The sequence below is a fragment of the Narcine bancroftii genome, chromosome 8 (assembly GCF_036971445.1).
Source record: "Narcine bancroftii isolate sNarBan1 chromosome 8, sNarBan1.hap1, whole genome shotgun sequence".
Taxonomy (NCBI): domain Eukaryota; kingdom Metazoa; phylum Chordata; class Chondrichthyes; order Torpediniformes; family Narcinidae; genus Narcine; species Narcine bancroftii.
In genome coordinates this window covers 174645427-174665630 of record NC_091476.1, presented here as the reverse complement: position 1 = coordinate 174665630, position 20204 = coordinate 174645427, and the positions used below count along the sequence as shown (strand labels likewise).

Sequence of the window (20204 nt, the reverse complement as noted above, 5' to 3'; positions counted from 1 at the left end):
CATTGCTACACAAAGGACACCCTTCAACCAGTTGAGTGTCTCCAATATTTTGTGTTTTTACTTCAGTCATGGTGTCTGGATTTTTGTGATCTACTCTCAAGAAGGATCCTAACCAAAGTGAATCCATGCAAGCAATAGGACCAGACAACGTACTGGGCCGTTGAATGATTGTGTGGGCTACTTGGTGGATGTCCTAACATGCATCTTTCAATATTCTGTGCAGCAATCCCCACAGGATTCAAGGCAGCCATCATCCTGATGCCCGAGAGGGCAACTGTAATGGGACTAAATGACTCACGCGGGGATACTGCAGCCATTCAGGGACATCCCAGGCCCTTGCACTTGGGAATCTACATGATTGCTCTTTAATCATGGAATCTCTGACCACTACAACTCTGCCACTCTTTGCTGCCATACCATGGGTTAAGTCGAAGTGTTTGCACTTCATTAAAATACCTGGTGAGCATTGAGCCTTTTCTACTGATTCACTGGTACAGCAGTCCTTGTTGGTAGCGATACACAAACCCCTCAGGTCTTAGAGGCAGCAGCATTTCAGTCTGCCCAAAACCAGCTGGATGGTTGAAAATGAAAAGTACAGGTGTCATGAATCTGCTGCTGCCTGTACCCTAACTCCCTCAACAATAGTCAAAACAGTCTGTTTTGGAGGGAAATAACCACTGGACACTCCTGGACTATCTTACTACTGCTCCTCTACCTGTTGGTCGCCCATTTCCTATCTTTCCTTAGTTCCTTAAACTGGTGTGACCAACTCACTGAGCATGTTATCCATGACATTCTCAGCTTTGGGAATGGTTCAAAGTGAATTCCATTCAGAGCTCCAAATGTGTAATCTGTCAGGAGCTCTGCATGGATTCTGAATAAAAGTCCTACTCACATAGTCATCTAGGATGCTGATAACTGCTTCCCCACAAACCAAACAAGGATGTTAAGAGTCTGCTCACTTGTCATGACTGGATGCCTGCACTTTGAAAGAGAAAAAAAAATATCAACTAGCTCAGGAAGTAAAAAGTGAAACTACCTCACTGAAGCTTGGTATTCTCTATAGTCCATGCTGAGTTAGCAGTACTTGGTCTTTTCAACAGCTCCCCTCAAAATGGCCCTATGCTAAAGACTGTATTTTATATTTACCCCAACTTAACAAGCACTCGTGTTAACGTTGATTTTTAAATCTCCCACTCAGCTCCACCTCCTGCTCTTCTGGTGATGTTTGTGGAAAGTAACAGGTATTCATCTGCTTCTGTCCAAATGGACAAAAGTTTCCCTTTCCTTGCAACATGGAGAATCTATATTTCTCATGGCTGCTCTCTGTGATGCCTTGTTTTAAGGAATGCTGCTTTGATAATTTCCCAAATCCATCTTCAAAGAGAAAACTGAAATGCACTTTGATTACAGACGGAGCTGCTAACCTTCAGTCCTGAGTCAGAACGACCCACAATACCATCATCTTATGAACCTGCCTTTTACATTTTGTGGAGTAGCAAGCTTTAGAATGAAACTTGTTTAATCACCTCTACTACATTAATATCAACCCCAGTGTGAATTTTCAGAATGCTTCCTGAGAGTATTAACAGCAATAAAACTTTTAAAAATTCCGCATTTAAGATTATGGACCAGTTGACCTTCCTCCAAAGCATCTACCCAAAGAGGTTATGGGGTATTACATGGTAGGGACCACTATCTCGTAAAAGCTTTTCTCACAACCTAAAATTGATGAATCTCAACTAAAATCATAGTTCTTAAAAAATATAAATTGTTGGTTAAAAAAATTTTAATTGTTTTAGAAAGCAAAAAAAAATGTTCACGTAGTGTTTTTAAAAAAAGTCTAGCCTGTAGCTCTTCCAAGGCTATCCCTTCATCTGCAACCCTAACATCAATAGGATACTGGGACCAAGATTTTCTTGAAGTTGACCTCTGGGAGTTTCCAACCAGCTTTGTCGAGCTTGTGATGGCTTTGCCACACCATCTAACTTTGTTACAAAAGGCCTCAGTGAAGTCCTCAGTGGGAACATTGCGCGGTAACATCCCCACCAAGGCACAAGCACTTTGGTGGGGAAACCAGCCAAGGGCATTTTTGTTAACAGCGGCCAGATTAAAGCTGGCAAAGTCTACTATTCGATGTGCTTCACCAGGTCAAAGGTGCTTGCCAGGAGAAACCACGTAGAAGTGGGACTGCTCTGATTTTAAAGTGCAGTTCACCACAAATGACCATGGTAACCATTGCCCCTCCTGGCTTGAAGCTGCCATGTCATCTCAACCTACCTCATTCATTAAAGCAGACAGTGGTTTTCTGATACTGAGGCCTGTTTATTGGGGTAGGAACCAAGTTCATTGACAAGTTGGAATGTTAATATTTTTGCCAGTAAATATCAAAACCATTTGAAGCAGTCTATGCATTTAATTTATTTAATCAAGATAGATGCCAGTGTCATTGCCCTTTGAGGAACTTGAAATTATACCAGCCATTTTCTCTTAAGTTGCACATGCACATGATGTACAAAATGCACATGATACTCATCCTGACCCAGACCAGTCTTACTGGCAAATTACCTGTAGCTGATAAAGTCAAGTCCTTTTTGATGAAGGAAAAGCTGTGGATGTTGTCTATTTGGACTTTAGTAAGGCTTTTGACAAAGTTCCCCACAGGAGGTTAGGAAAAAAAGTGGAGGCATTAGGTATAAATAAGGAGGTAGTGAAATGGATTCAGCAGTGGTTGGATGGAGGGTGTCAGAGAGTAGTGGTAGAAAATTGTTTGTCCAATTGGAGGCCGGTGACTAGTGGAGTTCCTCAGGGTTCGGTCCTGGGTCCACTATTATTTGTTATGTATATTAATGATCTGGATGTAGGGGTAGAGAATTGGATAAGCAAGTTTGCGGATGACACAAAGATTGGTGGTGTTGTGGACAGTGAGGTAGATTACCGTAGATTAAAAGGTGATTTAGGAAGGCTGGAGGTGTGGGTTGAGAAATTTAATACAGATAAATGTGAGATGCTGCATTTTGGAAAGGCAAATTTAAATAGGTCATATATATTGAATGGTATGCTATTGAGATGTGCAGAGCAACAAAGGGATTAAGGAGTGATGGTAAATAGTACCCTCAACGTTGATACTCAGGGAGATGGTGTGGTGAAGAAGGCATTTGGAATGTTGGCCTTCATAAATTGGAGTATTGAATTCAAGAGTAGGGAGGTTATGATGAAATTGTACAAGGCATTGGTGAGGCCAAATTTGGAGTACTGTGTACAGTTTTGGTCACCAAATTATAGGAAAGATATAAACAAAATAGAGTGCAGAGAAGGTTCACGAGAATGTTGACAGGATTTCAAGGTTTGAGTTACAGGGAAAGGTTGTGCAGACTGGGGCTTTTTTCTCTGGAGCGTAGAAGATTGAGAGGGGACTTGATAGAGGTGTTTAAGATTTTAAAAGGGACAGACAGAGTCAATGTGGATAGGCTTTTTCAATTAAGAAAAGGGGAGATTCAAACTAGAGGACATGGTTTAAGATTGAAGGGGGAAAATTATAAGGGGAACATGAGGGGAAATTTCTTTACGCAGACGGTGGTGGGGATGTGGAATGAGCTTCCGACAGACGTGGTCGAGGCGGGATCATTGGTTACATTTAAGGAAAGACTGGATCGTTACATGGATGGGAGGGGACTAGAGGGGTATGGACCGGGTGCTGGTCAGTGGGACTAGGAGGGTGGGAATTTTCTACGGCATGGACTAGTAGGGCCGAACTGGCCTGTTCTGTGCTGTAAGGGGTTATATGGTTATTCCTCTTTCCCATATCACAAGATTGTTTTATATTGAAATATTTTCATTGTATCCAGAAATCCATTTTGATGGACTTTGGGGATAATCCCTTCAGCTAATCATTTAATCACAATCTTTGAGAACACTCAAAGCAACATGAGCCTATAATGGTTGGCCTCCCAATTATCAATAGTTTTTAGATTAATTTGGTCATCCAACTTCGAAATAAATTCTGCAGTTTCTAAAAATCCAATTCTGTTTTCAATGAGCTAAAGCACGAAAAGGGCACCAATAACCTCACTGGTGGCCATATCTTATTCAAAGAATGGCAGAGACCAATAGCATGGCATTCATCAACCTTTCTCTCTTTGTATCTTCAAAAGGCTGAATTCATTACGTCACCATTCAATGACATATTCTACCCTCATCTGTTTGTTTTATGCTACTGTCAACAGCTGTAAGAACTAAAAAAAATTATCCTTTTATAAACAATTCTAACTGAAACCAGATTTTAAAACTTGAATCTAAGATTTTAAATAATCAGATAAAGTGTTAAATCTATCCCACAGGTGACTGTGCAAAAAGGTAAAAATGAAAATGTCAGTATTTTTAAAATTCCAGACCTCCCCTCATCATCCAAATTCTCACCAACATCCAAAACCTTGACCACCTTAAAAGGATGGAGGTATCTCCAAACCAAAACAACCTTTACACTAAAATCATGTCATCCTGGAATTCTCAAAACTTTCAGACTTTTTTAAGGTTAGTGAACTTTTGTGGGTGTAAGGGCCACAGATGCTCAGAAGTTGCAGATATAAATATTTTTTTTTTTTATTTTGTATTTTACAGTACATTTCTGATTATTCAAAATGCTCGGGACTGATTAAGCAGATTTTTCAGATATTCAGTCATTTTCTCCAAGCAGAGCAGTAGTGTCAGGAGAATACTTGCTTTGGCTTTTGCCGATCCCCAACATCTCCACACCACCGTCACCAATCCTGCCCGGGACCCTGAGGTCTCGCACCTGTAAGTTCTTTCCCCGCTCGTTCACCTGCCCGAGTTATGCTCTCTCTCCACTCGCCCGAGCCACTCCCTCTGTCAATTACCCTTTCCGTGGGGTTGCTAAAATTCTGCATTCTCCTCCAACAGAACTTCAGTGACCCCGCAACTCGGGCGAGCGGGGACAAAGCGGCAGCATGACTTGGGAGGGCAGGGATAGATCACAGCTCATGGGGGTGTGTGAGATGGGAGAGAACAGCAGCATGGCTCTTGGGGTAGCTCAAGGATCCATTCATGGCCCACTGTTTGCATCTATATCACTGATCTGGATGATGATGTGGAAAATTGGATCAGCAAGTTGCAGGCAACACAAATATTGAAGGTATGGACTACGAGGCTTTCAAAATGGCAGATTTAGTTCCATGCAGACAGTTGTGAGGTGCTGCACTTTGGAAGGACAAACCAAGGTATGACAAACATGGTAAATGATAGGGCATTGAGGAGTGTAGTAGAACAGAGGGCTCTGTGAATACAGGTACACCATTCCCTGAAAGTATAATCACATCCTGTCAAGAGAGCTTTTGGCATATTGGCCTTCATAAATCAAATTGAGTAGAGGAGTTGGTAAAGTTGTATCAATCGTTGGTGAGGCCAAATTTGGAGGATTGTGTGCAGTTTTGGTCACCGAACTACAGGAAGGTTATTAATACAATAGAAAGTGCAGAGGAGATTTACAAGGATGCTCCCAGGACTTCAATCTAGAGGGAAAGGTTAAAGAGATTAGGACTTTATTCCCAAGAGCGTAGAGGAATAATGAATAAAGATAGAGTAAATGCAAGCAAGTTTTTTTTCCCCGAGGTTGGGTGAGATGAAAAACTAGAGGACATGGGCTAAGGATGAAAGGGGAAATGTTTAAAGTGAGAACTTCTGCATGCAGAGTGGTGGGAGTGTGGAATGAGCTGAATTGGTAAATGCAGGCTCAATTTTGACATTTAAGGAAAACAATTAGATGGGAGAGGTATGGAGGGATATGATCCGGGTGCAGGTATGGGACTAAACAGAATAATAGTTTGACGCAGACTAGAAGGACTTGTTTCTCAGCTGTAGTGTTCTTTGGTTCTATATTAACAGAAGTCAGGCTGAATATTGCATGGACCTACCCTGCTCCAGTATGAGAAACTGGTTCAGCCCTGGATGGAAAAAAGTCCTTTGGGGTTTGCTGAGACTGTTCAAGATTATGGCAGTGGGTCAATCTGCCAGAATGCCATGAGAGACACCAAGACTATGAAGGGACAGGCAGAAGATCAGGATGAGATAAACTCATTGATATTAGGAAGACAGTATCGCAGATCAAATTATGGCGAAGGAGAGAACCAATTATTTTTTTTCTACCAGGAGAATGAACAGATTTATATCTTGTAGCTACAGCTTGATGCAGAAGCAGCCAGAGACACTATTGACGTCAGTTTATTTTGCCCAATTTCATCATCAGGCCATCCATGATGGAGGTCTGAGCCCACAACACCGATCAACGGTCACAGGAACGGCGAGATAAATTCACCTGGTTCAATGATCTACCATTAGTTTCACCACTTGGAATATTGGCCGATTTCAGTTAATTGAGAGAATTTCAGCAAGAAAGTATTTTGTAATAATATTGAAAGATACTGAAAATAAAGTGTTTTCAGTCATTATCTTTTGTGAACAGTTTATGATTTTATTCCATTAAACAAATAAACCCGGTGTTTTAACAGCCTTGCGATACAGGGAGGCGAAGAGTTCCAGTTGCCGTTCTGTATTTCTCTTCAAGATTCGCCTCACATGAGAGAAACAGTAAGCACCCTTTATTCTGATCAAATGTAACTCCTTCTATGAGGTTACGCATGACGTCATGGAGGAGTGATGACACGGGGAGAGTGACGTCATGGAGGAGTGATGACACGGGGAGAGTGACGTCATGGAGGAGTGATGACTCAGGGGAGAGTGACGTCATGGAGGAGTGATGACACGGGAGAGTGACGTCATGGAGGAGTGATGACACGGGGAGAGTGACGTCATGGAGGAGTGATGACACGGGGAGTGTGACGTCATGAAGGAGTGATGACACGGGGAGAGTGACGTCATGGAGGAGTGATGGCACGGGGAGAGTGACGTCATGGAGGAGTGATGACACGGGAGAGTGACGTCATGGAGGAGTGATGACACGGGGAGAGTGACGTCATGGAGGAGTGATGACACGGGGAGTGTGACGTCATGAAGGAGTGATGACACGGGGAGAGTGACGTCATGGAGGAGTGATGACTCCGGGGAGAGTGACGTCATGGAGGAGTGATGACACGGGGAGAGTGACGTCATGGAGGAGTGATGACACGGGGAGAGTGACGTCATGGAGGTGATGGCGGAGAGAGTGACGTCACTGAGGATTTACAGCTGATGGGACGCGGAGAGTGACGTCACCGGGAGAGCGACGTCACCGGGAGAGCGACGTCACGGGGGAGCGACGTCGGCCGCCGCCGCCTGGAGCCCGATGCTGCGCCGGCTGGTGTGCGCGATCTTCGAGGCCGGGGCCTGGCGCTCGTCCCTTTGCGTGAAGCCGGGGGGCCTCCCCCTTCGCTGCTGGGCCGGAGATGCTTCGGACGGGTTTGGGCGGCGGCCGGGTGGGTGAACAGGGCTTGCGGCAGCTGGCGGGGAGCGGGGAGGCTGCGGGATGTACTGGGGCCCGGGGTCAGGCCTGGGCCGACTGACCTTCTTGTCCCATTCCAGGTGCAGGGTGCGGGCCGAGCGGCCGCCGCTATTCCGCCACGACCAGGAGGGTAGCAGGTGGGTGCAGGTGGCGCGGCCTGGGGGGGGGGGAGGGGGTATCCGGGGGGGGGGGTGCGGGTTTCCGGGGGGGAGGGGGTGTCTGGGGGGGAGCGGGTGTCCGGGGGGGTGGAACCGTGGGGGGAGGAGGGGGTCCGGGGAGAAGGGGGTGTCCGGGGCGGGGGGCGGGGGACTGGGCCTGGGGGAGGGGGGACCGGGCCCGGTGGGGGGGGACCGGGCCCGGGGAGAAGGGGGTGTCCGGGAGGAGGGGGGGAAACTGGGCCCACGGGTGGGGAGGGGGAGCGCAGCCCCTGATTGCTCCTGGGTGCCGGTGCCCAAGTGCAGCGAGGGCCGAGGAGGAACGTTGCCCCATCGGGGAAAAGCCGGGAGACCCCAGCAGGGAGGCTCGGCCCGTTGTCTCGGTTCTCCCCGGAAATGACTGCGGGTCCGGCGGTCGGTGGGGGGGGGGGGGTTTGGGGGCTTTTATCGGCACGGATGGGACCTCGACATGATGTGGGTGTCCGACCTGTCACTATTTCAACTGGTGCGGCGATGAGAGGAGAGTCCGGACGGGAAGAGGAGCTCAGATCCATGTTGGTCACCGAGGGACAAGGATTCCAATGTGTCCCCTGGCAGATTTTTGTCGATGTGTCTGATCGTCACTGCCGGGTGGGAGTGAAAACCCCTGCAAAAGGTCGTGGGCCCAGGCAAAGCTTTCTCCACCATCCAGAACATCTCCGGGGACAGATCCAGAGCTCCCAGCACACGCTCTGTTCTCGCTGCTGCCATCAGCAAAGATGAACAAGTGCCACAAGACTCCCATCACCAAGGTCTCGAACGGCCCTCCTCATAAAACGCCAAAACAGCGGGCCTCTGCCTTTGCATCTTATTTATTACTGACTATTTCTTTCTGCCGTGCAATTGGTCTCTTTTGTATACGTGTCTTATTCTTGAGTACAGTTTACACTTAAGGATAAATAGAAATTCTGCCTGCCCTGCAACGTAAAGAATCTGTGTGGTGTCAAGTACGTGCTCTGACAATAATCTGAACTTTTGTGAAGGGATTGGAGAATTGTGGAGAAGTAATGAATAAGTGAACTAATCGGATGTCCGTTGAACCGTGTAGAATTGGATGACCTCTTTCAATGCTTTTCCTTTTGACGTTTTTCTCTGATAGAATTTCCCAGCCAGTTGGATGATCTGTCACCCACCATGTTGAAGAAAGACTACAGAGACTTGGAAGTAGTGAACAAGTAGGTGGCTGTCATTCATTGACTACGACAGATCCCTTTCTGGCATTTTCCGATTTACCCTCTCTGCAGTGACTGGGCTTAGACGATGCAACATTCTCATTTGGGGCTGGGTTTCTAAATATCTGGCGTGATGGAAGCACGTGTCAAGCAGAAACTGAATGCAAAATGATAGCTGGTGGAGAGGGTGGTCACCGATGACAGCACACACTTGTCTGTGCAGGGTGGCTACTTGCTGTGAACAGGTGGCTGAGACCACAGCAAGATGCTGAGGATCGGCATTTCCTTATGGTTTTGGAAAAGCAGGAAGATTCAGTGCTCAAAATCGGAAATAAAAACAGAAAATGCTGGATCCAGCAGTGCCTGTGGAAAGTGTAGAGAGCGAGGTGGAAAGAGGTTGAATGTTTCAGGTGATAGAACTTTCTTCTGAACTGGGAAAGAAAAAAGTTATTTTTAGCTTGCAGGGTAGGGATGTAAAAGGACCTAGAATAGCTCTGATGGGGCAAGACCAGGGCTGCACAGATGATCACAATTGTCTAGTTAACAGATTAATGAGAGAAATTGAGGAAGCAGAATAAAAAGGAATTGATGGAGAGACAAAGCTTTGAAAAGCTGGTCCACGTTGTGGCTGAAACCCATGGTCAATGCTGGTTACACTCAGTATTGGACCAGCAAACTAGGGAACACACCTCCTATTTCGAGCACATCTGGACCCATGGATAGTGATGCAGATGCTGGGTCAGCCTTCTGGAGAGTGAACGTGCAGAAAGCGACTGGCCAGATAGAGTGCACATCCGAGTCCTCCGTGCCTGCAGAGACCAACTGCCAGCTGCATCTTTAACCTCTCTCCAACAGGCTGAAATACCCAGCTGCTTCAAGAGGGTCATCGTCATCCTGTTGCTGAAGAAGAGCCTGAATGACAGTCAGTCGGTGACTTGATATTCACCATTGTGAGGTGCTGCAAGAGGTTGGTCACGATCACCGTACCAGCCCCCTTCAACCCACTCTTAATTCGACACTTCCTCAACAGATGCCATCTCACTGGCCCTACGCTCAGCCCGGAACACCTGAACAACAAGGACACCTTCGTCAGACTTCTGTTTGTCAACTGCCGTTCCAGCTCAACACAACCGTACCGGAGAAACAATCCACCAAGCTGGGTGGCCTTGGTCTCAGCACACCTCTCTACATAGGATCCATGATTTTTCAATCCTGTAGGCCTCAATCAGTGAGGATTGGAGGTCCTCAACTGGGAACCACAAGGCTGTGTCTTCAGTCCTCCACTCTTTATTTTGTCAAACTGCTCCATTTTGATATCTAAATTTGTAAATTAAACCACTGGCAGAATTTCTAACAACTGAAATAGGGCAGAAGAGAGACGAGAGAGTGTAGCCACCTGCCTGTGATGTTCAGTAGCATGACCATCACTGAGTGCCTCGAGTTCAACATGCTGGAGGAGTCAAAGCACTGTTAGACCAACCATACATGCTGTGGCTATAAGAGGAGGTCAGGCTGGGGACAGTAAAACTGCACTAATCCACTCTCTAGTTGTTTGGAAATCCCAGTGGCTTAACATCTGGCCTTGTTTCCCATGCTTCCTTCAAACTCACCAGGTTTCACTGGCCTATGATGTAACATCTAAAAGAGAATAAGAAAGGTTTGTGGGGTATTTTTCCAGAGTATTATCCCATAGTCCAGAAAATCTACTGATCCAGGAGCTCCCAAGGTCAGAGTCTGCCAGGTTACCAGAGTTCCCTCTACCTGTGGCGTGTGGCTCCTGGGAGATGAGGGCTTCCTTGATTACAACCACGTCCACTATTCTAATCATTCGCTGCCTGATTATCCTCAGTGTGTTCCATCTACTCTGACTTTGACTCCCTTTCCCCTTTTCCCCAGTCTCCTGAAACAGCTCTTCCAGCTCAAATGGTATTCCTTTACTGTTTTGCCACGAATATTTGGTTTCACTTTCTTCTGCCCATTCCTTTGTCAGAGCAATTTTAGATTTCCCTTTGACCTTCCCCATTATTCATCAGAGCCTAATGGTTTGGTGACCATTGCTTTTAGAGTGTTCTTGCACTGTTAATCAGCCACCTCACTTTTCAAAACCAGATCCAACAAGTTTTCTATTGGGACAGGAGCTTTCTGAAAGGAAATTCTCCTCGACCTCGATCCAAAGGTTCTCTGCAAAACTCTGAAAATATGTGATTTTTGTTTTAAGACCCAGTCACAATCACTTTGGAAATCCTACTTTAGTATTTCATTGCAGCGAACATTGTATTTTCATTTCCACAAGACTAAATTCTGGTTCAGTCGGATTTTTATCATGTGGAAATTAGGCAAAGTGATATCAGTACACTAGTAAGTAGTTCAATGTGGTTTTTTTCATGATTTGACTCAGCTGTTTAGTTGGAAGTTGTTACGATTTATTTAGCCCTTTTTTTTAATCTCAAACAAGGTGCTTTGAATAAGGTATTGAACAAAAGAAACTCTCAAACCAGTCAGTCACATAGTTCTGAATATTATACTGAAGAAAAGAAAATCGTAACCATCAGAATGTCAAACTGGCTGTGGAAACACACTGTGGGTGCCCAGTCGTTTTACCCTGTGGATAAAATTGAGTGGATATGTTACTGCAGTGGCCTTGTCCTAGTGAGTTAGTAGCCTGAGGAATGCCCTTTTGTATAAAAATCGGAGTGCAAAGGGGATGGTGTATGCGGAATGCATCAAGTGTGATTCATGATCAGATGGGGTGTGTGACAGTAATGGGGGGGTGAGTGTTTACTCTGGGTGGGGGCCTCAGGGCAGAAAGAGGACATTGGTCCACAAAATAGTACACCACAGTCCGGTCCCTTCTGCCCACAATGTTATGCTGACCTATGTAAACCTATTCCACATCAATCTAGGCCAGATGGTCTCAACCTTTTGTCTTTCCACTCACATCGCACTTTAAGTGATCCCTATGCCATTGGTGTTCTGTGATTAGTAAGGGATTGCTTTGTGGAAAGAAAAAGTTTGAAAACCAGTTTTTTTCCTCCCTAATTGACTCGTTATGTGCACGGTTTCACAACTCCAAAGGAAATGGGCCAATTACAATTTTTCTCAAGCAAAATATTTCATTAACAATTGGGTCTAGAGCAACATACCACCTTAAGCAATCCCTTACTAATCACAGAGGACCTATGGCAGAGGGAATACTTAAAAGTGGTATGTGAGTGGAAAGAAAAATGTTGAGAATCACTGGTCTAGGCTTCTCTCCCACACAGCCCATAACTTATTTTTTCTTAAATCCATTAAATGCCCCTATTCCAGCTTCTACCACCTCTGGCGGTGCCAGACATCTGCTGCTCTCATTTTAAAGAAAATTACCTTTATGGTCTTTCATGAACTTTCCTCCACTCACTTTAAACAGATGTCCTCCTGATTTGGTCATTGCTACCCTGAGAAAAGGTCCTGGCTGGCCATCCTATACATGGCTTTCATAATATACACCTCACTTCTAATCCTCCATTGCCCCAAAGAGAAAAGTCCAAGATTGCTCATCCTTTTCTCATAAGACAAGTTCTCTAATCCAGGTAGCATCCTGGTAAATTTCCTGTGCAATCTCTCAGAAGTTTCCACACAAGGATGGGCAGTGAGGGAGATGGAGAGGACAGATTCCCATAAGCAGGAATGTTGAGCGTGACGTTGTCTATCACTCACCTCCCATTGCTGAGCTCAGGAGTGGTTGCAGGTTGAATTAAGATGGTGTAGAGCGACATCAAGATAGGAGAGAAAGGATAAAGGTGTAAACTATGTGTTTTTATACAGGGCTGATGATGTAGTTCGAAGGCTGCTCTCATTGGAAATGGCAAGTCATGTAAGTTCTTCCTCTTCTTGGATCACGTTTAAGAAAAACATTGTACGGGGCCTGGCCTTTCAAACCCTCACTCTCTGGGACGCCCTGTTTTATTTATCTCTTCCCCAACTATTCCCTCCGTTGCTGCATCACTGTTTTATGTTGCTGATTGCACCTTATGCAGATTTGTGTTCCCTGCGAACAAGCTGGTGGTAACAGGAGTCTTCTGGAAAAGCCTCAATAAAAGCCTGGACACAGGTAGAGGACGTGAGGGAGGGTGGGAGAGATGCTCCTTTGCAGAAATGGTGTGATCTCGCTGTTCTGTACCAATTCTGCTCTTAAAGGGGCAGGAAAACAGGTTTGTTTCCCACCAGCTGCTGGACAAGACATGAAGGAGATTGCAGACTGAGCACGTGCAGTCATAGGTGATTGCATCAAAAGGACATCGCTGTTGGGGTGGACCATGTTGGGCGTGTGATGATCTAAATAGGGTGGATCAGTTATAGTAGCTCAATAAAAACTTTAATTCAACATACCAAATTATTCCATTTAAAATTCTGATGAAATTGCTATCAGACATAGCAAATGAGGCTGTAATGGAGTCAAGGGAAGGGGAAATTTGTGCTGGAGAATGAAATTGAATGTGGAGAAGTTAAATTTCAGTGAAGGAATGTGGAAAAGGGTGTAAGGAGGGGAAATAAACATGTTACGCAGAAAGAATGTAAAATTCAGTTTATGGAGAGCAATTTGTGTTCAAAGTAGTTGCTGTGAACTTTGTTGTGTGATGATGACGTGATCATTTAGCTGTTAACCCTCCAGCAATGCATGTAAATACTGGTCATTTAGGAAAGATTCACCAAAATCCTAGCAGGTAATGTTTGGTCATGAAAACTCTAGAAACTCCAAGAGTCTGGTCATTGATGTGAATTTAAATACATTAGTCCAGTGCAACCGCTGCAACCGAGCCTGCCTGTCCCGCATCGGACTTGTCAGTCACCAACGAGCCTGCAGCAGACGTGGACCTACCCCTCCATAAATCTTCGTCCGCGAAGCCAAGCCAAAGAAGTCCAGTGCATACAGAACCTGGGCCGATGGACCAACCCGTCCTGTTTTACTTCTCATTAGTATTCCTGTGCAGGAGGTGAGGTTTCTTTCCTCCTCGTGCTATTGATTGAATTGTCTCTTGAATTGTCCCTTTCAGAGAGAGAAGCTGAAGCTCAAAACCAGCATGCTGGTGGAGAAGGTGCAGAGGAATCCCAGCGACATTGGTTCCACAGAAGTCCAAAGTGAGTATGCTCTCCGCTTTGTTTCAACCACTCATTAAAAACCCAGGGCACGGGTGCATGGTCTTCTGTATTTTCCTGCCTGATGCCCAATCTCTTTAAAAATAAAAGTTGCCACACGCCCACAGCCCTTTGTGAGTCCTTGCCTCCAAATGCCTGCCTCTTTATCCAAATTTGGCCCATGATTTAATTAGTTTCTGCATTCTGGAAAATTAGCAAATCAGAATCCACTCTGTCAGTTTCAGTACAATTGCATCCACTTTTATTAATCTCCAGATTTTTAAATATTTACAAAAATGCTGGAAACACTCAGTAGACAAAGCAGCATCTATGGAAAAACAAAGATCAGAGTCCCTTTATTAAACTGAGGCGGGGGGTGGGGGGGAGGGGGAACATTAAAAAAGTAATTTAAAATCGGAGAGGTGATGAGGATGTGTCGATAAGAGGTTGAAATTTACAGTGGGTTAAAGGGCAGACAGGCCACGCTGAAAACACAGGAGACTACAGATGCTGGAATCTAAAGCTCAACACACCGCTGCAGGAACTCAGCAGGTCGAGTAGCATCACTGGGCCAAAAAGGATGGTCGACATTTCTGATGAAGGGCTCCAACCCGAAAGGTCGACCATCCTTTTTCTTTCTTTGATCAGAGTTCTCAAGGTGGAGAATGGCTGCTTTGGAACCTACCAAGAATATAATTCACCCTACATAAAAACATATTATCCAATCAAATTGAAGAGGATGTGTACCAAGTACATCTGAGGGTTTTGAAAAGAATCTAGGGAAGTGAAACAAGGGGCATTGTGAGAACATGGTGTCATGTCAGAGCGTTTTGGATTGGGAACTTTGTTTTTGTTAAGGGTGATAGAACGTGTCAGCATAATGCTGGTGGTTGCCAAAACAATCCCCAATTTAACTTCAGTGGGGAACAAATTATTGGAATCCATTGGAAGGGTCCATATTAACCTTCCTTTACAAAGGCAAAGATTTGTTATGTTGAGGAGGTAACAAGGAAAGTTGATGAGAGTAATTTATTTTAATGAGGCTTTAAATAAGGTCCCTCATGACATGCTGGTTGGAAATGTATTTGCGCTTAGGATCCAAGTTTTGGGGTGGGGGGGGGTAAACTGAATACAAATTTGGCTCAGTAGCAGGAAGCGGCCAGTGGTACTCTGTATTTTAAAGGTTTTTTTTTGGTGACATCAAGCCATGAGAGTTCCAGAGTGCACTGCAAAAAGCATTCACAGTTATCAAAGTGCAATAAAAAAATTGGTTAATAGTGTGTTAAACTACTCACCTCTCTCCCTTCTCACAGTTGCCATCTTAACAGCAAAAATTCGGAATTACCAAGAGCACCTGCAGTTCCACAGAAAGGTGAGGAGTTGGGACTTTTTTCTCCCTACAGATACACTTGAACCTTCCAGTTTCATTTTGTTCCAACTTCCAGTCTCTACATTTCTCCGATTGCGTCAGTCTGTGGCCTGTCACACACAGAGCCTGTTCTCTCCAATCCTGCTCTCTGGCCGTCGAGTTCTTCCCGCTCTGCACGCTTTGCCCTCAGCCTTTTGTATTGCCAAATGTTGACTCTTTCTTTCACCACGGGTGCTGTTACAGAGTTTCTTTCAGCATTTTCTGTGACCAAGGGGTGTGAGTGGATTGCTGAACCACATTGCACTGACGCAGTAACACTCCTGTCCTCAGCCTGCACTCTGAGCTTTGTAAATGAAAGTTGACAAATTAATATTAGCTGACAGTGCCACTGAACATGATCTCACTTGTTATCCATGCATGCATCTCCACATATTGTAGAAGAGAAACAGGCCATTTGGCCCATCTGTGATCCATCCTTCTACACTCTGTTAATGCCACCATCTCTGCTTTCATCCTATTGTACTGCTGTCTCTAGACCAGTGGTTCTCAACCTTTTTCTTTCCACCCACATCCCACTTTAAGTTCGGTGCTCGGTGATGAGTAAGGGATTGCTTAAGGTGGGATGTGGATGGAAAGAAAAAGTTTGAAACCCACTGTTTTAATCGTCCCTAATTGACTCGTTATGTGCATTGTTTCATAACTCCAAAGGAAATGGGCTAATGACAATTTTTCTCCTGCAAAATATTTCAGTAACAATTGGGTTTAGAGCAGTGATTCTGAATCTTTTTCTCCCACTCACATCCCACTTTAAGCAATCCCTTACTAATCATGATGGCATAGGGAATACTTAAAGTGGGATGTGAGTGGAAAGAAAAAGGTTAAAAACCACTGAACTAAACCCATCACTCAACCACCAGTTCCTCTCTCCAATCATGGCACCAGACCCCACACTGCAGCCAACATTTGGGTCTCTGGTAGTTACACCTCAGAGTCAGGTGCTCATTCCAGTTTCCCCTGGCCAGGATAAAACCAACAAACGATATATGCTGATGGCCATCGACAGGCGGAAGAAGCTGCTGAAGTTCCTCCGCCGGACGCGCTACAGCGTTTTTGAGAATGTTTGTGCGCAGCTGGGAATTCAGTACACCTTCCCCCCCGAGTACTACAGGAAGGCAACGCAGCGGTGGTTGGCCAAGAAAGCTCTGTGCATAAAGGTAAGTCTGCACTATCCCTTCAGAATAGGGAAAGTTTAAGTCAAACAGGGAACACCATTCAGGGCAATACATAAAGATGCTGGAGAAACTCAGAGGAAGTGAAGGGTGACCAATGTTTCAGGCTTGGGCCCTTCGTCAGGTATAAACAAAAACAAGAAGGAACCCGAATAAAAAAAGTGGGGGGGGGGTGGGGGGGGGGAGGGAGGGAGGGGGGGTCATAAGTGGAAACACGTAGGAAGGGAGAAAAGAAAAAGCTGACAGGGGCAGAGTAGCTCTCTGATAGGAGAGGGAAGGTAACGGGATGGGGAGCTGGAGGAAAGAGGACAGAGGGATAGGGAAAGAGACATGGCAGGGTGATTAACTAAAAATTGAAGAAGTCCATTTTAATGATATATGGTCGAAGACTGCCAAAGAGCAATATGAGGTCTTCCTCCAGTTTTCAGGTCTCGGTTTGGCAGTGTATCAAGTCATGGACATGTTAGTGTGACTGTGGAATTGAAATGGTTGGCCACTGGGAGGTTCTTGCTATTGCATCGGACAGAGTGAAGGTGCTCAACGAAACAATTGTCTGTATCAGGCTCCCCCATGTAAAAGAGGGCACATCAGATAAAGGTTCCATTATTGTCACGTAATACTACATTTAGAATGTAACATAAATTCTTTAACCATAAGGCAGACAGAGTCGCCACTTTGCCCAGTGCCCCTCACAGAAACCTACAGCACCTGGTGTTCCTCATCAGTCTCCCCTCCAAGAACTGATCAGGCCTGAGCCTGCTTAGCTTCCAAGATCAGATAATCCCAGGCGTATTCAAGCCATTAAGAATGCTGGATGGAGCAAATGAGCTCTAAATTCACAGATGATTTGCTCCTTTACCTTCACTCTGATGCAACCGCAAGAACCTTCTAGTAGCCATTCATTTCACTTGCCCCCTCCATGGTCGCATTACATGTCTGTCCATGGCCTCCTACTGCCAAATCAAGGCCCCCCATAAACTGGAGGAACATCAACTTCTCCAGTTTCCATTAACCCCTCCTCTTTCCCCATCCCTCTGTCTCCTCTCCTTCAGCCCTTCCCTTCTGTCAGTGAGCTAACCTTTTCCTGCTACCCCACCTCGTCTCCCCTCCCACCTGTATCCACTGATTAGCCGTGCTCCTCCTCCTGCCACTTCCTCCTCTCCCACCCTTTTTATTCAGGCATCAATGTGCTGCTTTTTCTTATTCCAAAGGGCCCAGGCCCAAAACGTCAGTCACCTTTCACTTCCCATGGATCCTGTATGACCTGCTGAGTTTCTCCAGCACATTTGGATATTGTGCTCGACCCCATCATCTGCAGACTTTCCTGTTTAACACTATTCAGTGCAAAGTCTGCAGTGCTGGGTTAGATGATGATGGAATGGTATCCATTTAGGTAACAGCTTGTGAGTAGGTAGATCAACACAGAACTGGGTCAGCAGGTGAGAGAACAAATCCACATTCGTACATGTGCCATGTTAATGCCCTTTACTGACCCCAGAATGTATAGGCCTTGACATTGGGTGTAGGTGGAATTACTCTCAGCTATGACAGCTCTTCGTTGAAGTGCTTGCTGTCCAAAAAGTTTCAGGAAGAATGGTCAGGCGGACAAGGTGGAGGCTGTGTGATGCAGGTTGAATTCCAGGAGAGACGGTGTCCTGAGGAGGAAGATGTATACAGTCTCAAGCTTGGTTTGAATCAGTTCCGCATAAAAGTAAATATTGTAGAATCGAGAAATGTTTGCAGTAATGTTTACCACAGGTATTCTGGAACAATATGACTACACGTGGCAGGGCCATCAGCTCTGAGGGCTCAGTCTTTGGGTGTAGATCTTACCATCGAATCGGTTTGGCATCAAGGAAGTTCTTTCCAAAATGGGATGGGGGGGGGGGGCGGATAGAGGGAGCCAGGCTGTCCACAAGGCGTGGGAAAGCCCAGGCTCACTCACATTCCCATCTCGCTCATGGGTGCTCTACTTTGGTTCAGGTTTTCCAGGAGGTGAAGAAGCTCCGTGCGGCTGAGCAGCAGAAGCGCAAGGCGGCAGCTGCAGAGAGAGGTCAACCTGTCCGTGAAGTGAACGAAGGAACGCCTGTGTGATCAGGGGTGCCCTCAGTTGGCCGAAATGTCTGTGTCCAAAGGGATAAATCCATATTTTTTCCTATCTTCTTTGTAGTCTTAAAACCTGATCTTATTGATCATTGTGAGAAAGTAGTAGCCATGTGATACCAAGGTCCTGTGAAAAAGTTTGTTTTGTGTGCAGTTCATGTTATCCACATGATATAATGCAGAATAAAACAGGACACTGAAGAGGGCTGCAGTGAGGGGTCAATTCAAAGAGAGTAAGGGCAACATTATTTACCAGCGTGTGGTTTGTTCAATAGAGTAGTAACAGAAAATAATCTGTCCTTGATGTGTGAGTTCCTCTTCCTGATGGGAGGAGTGAGCAGAGAGTGCAGCCCGGGTGGGATGAGAACTTTAGTATTGTGGCTGGGAAAGGGAGGTTGGTGTCCTGGTCCAAGCTGGGTTCACGTTCTCAGTAGTAGATGAATGTTGAGCTCCTCGAACATTTGTCACCCAGTCTGACAACATGATTTGCAAAGTAGCCACATCCTGGTTCTCCAATCTACTGGCACCTCCACTCCACCATTTTTAGATGCCCATCATGTATAGAACATCACAGATCATTGAGGAAGCCAAAGGGAATCCTGTTTTTCCACCACAAATCGTGTAGAGGTCGGCTCCAAGGTGGCTGTAGAAACCCTGTCGAACTTGCTATCAGCCTTAAAGCTTGCAGCTGGCCCATGGGCTTAGTACACATTTATCTTGGGTCCACTGTTGCCAATGTATGCAGTGTGACATCATTAATTAGGGTGCAGGGCAGCAGCTGGGCAACTAAATCATTTCAGTAAAAGTGAGATTAACTACATGTACACTTGTGCCTGTGGTGTGTCCTCCTCCTGTTGATTCAATCACTAATTTAAGCACTTTTTTAAGTGTTGATGGACCATTTTTGATTCTCAAGGCAAAGTATATGAAATAGGATCAGGAATCAGCCATCGGCCCATCAAGCCTGCTCTACCAGTCAATGAGATCATGGCTGATCTGATTATGGACTCAGCTCCAGCAACCTGCCTTTGCCCCATGACCCTTAATTCCCCTACTATGCAAAGATATATAAATCTGTCTTAAATATGTTTACAATGAAGCAGCCTCTCCTGCTTCCTTGGGCAGAGAATTCCACAGATACACTACTCTCTTAGAAAAGCAGTTTCTCTTTACCACTGTCCTAAATCTACTCCCCAAATCTTGGGGCTATATCCCCCAGTTTTAGGCTCAGTGGAAACAATTTCCCTGCTTCCATCTTATCAATTCCTTCCATAATTTTATGTTTTTATAAGATACCCCCCCCCCTCAAAGTTCAAAGGTGTATCTGAGATAAATCCTCCTGGTCTTCGCTGTTAATAGTTAATAGTTAGCTGTAAAGCAGCCATTTGATTGAAAGTTCCACCACAGGCACCAGAAGTTGGTGTGAGCTGCAGCAGTACATTCCAATTGTGCATGGGCAGTTTCCACAATGACACAGAAAATAAACTTTCATATGTGTGCTTGTGACTATCTGGTCATCTTACATCCAACCCGTGACACCATCCCTGCCTGCCCTGAACACAGTAA

At 45.4% G+C, this 20204-nt stretch overlaps 1 protein-coding gene across 1 annotated transcript; it reads left to right on the top strand.

The window, feature by feature from the left end:
* The first annotated feature begins 371 nt into the window (after positions 1-371).
* mrps15 (mitochondrial ribosomal protein S15) lies at positions 372-20137 on the top strand. The gene is made up of 13 exons (XM_069896327.1): positions 372-459; positions 1202-1244; positions 4393-4533; positions 4672-4797; positions 6525-6603; positions 7217-7427; positions 7534-7590; positions 8747-8822; positions 12627-12675; positions 13856-13940; positions 15251-15309; positions 16329-16520; positions 18519-20137. Exons 1-13 carry the CDS (start codon positions 372-374, stop codon positions 18627-18629), a joined length of 1317 nt encoding a protein of 438 aa, XP_069752428.1. The 3' UTR covers positions 18630-20137.
* The last annotated feature ends 67 nt before the right edge of the window (positions 20138-20204 follow it).

Coding starts and splice junctions, on each gene's coding strand:
- mrps15 (XM_069896327.1), top strand. CDS start 372: ATGGAATCTCTGACCACTACAACTCTGCCACTCTTTGCTGCCATACCA. Junction 460..1,201: donor GCACTTCATTAAAATACCTG/GTGAGCATTGAG, acceptor TCTCCCACTCAG/CTCCACCTCCTGCTCTTCTG. Junction 6,604..7,216: donor CGCCTCACATGAGAGAAACA/GTAAGCACCCTT, acceptor TGGGACGCGGAG/AGTGACGTCACCGGGAGAGC.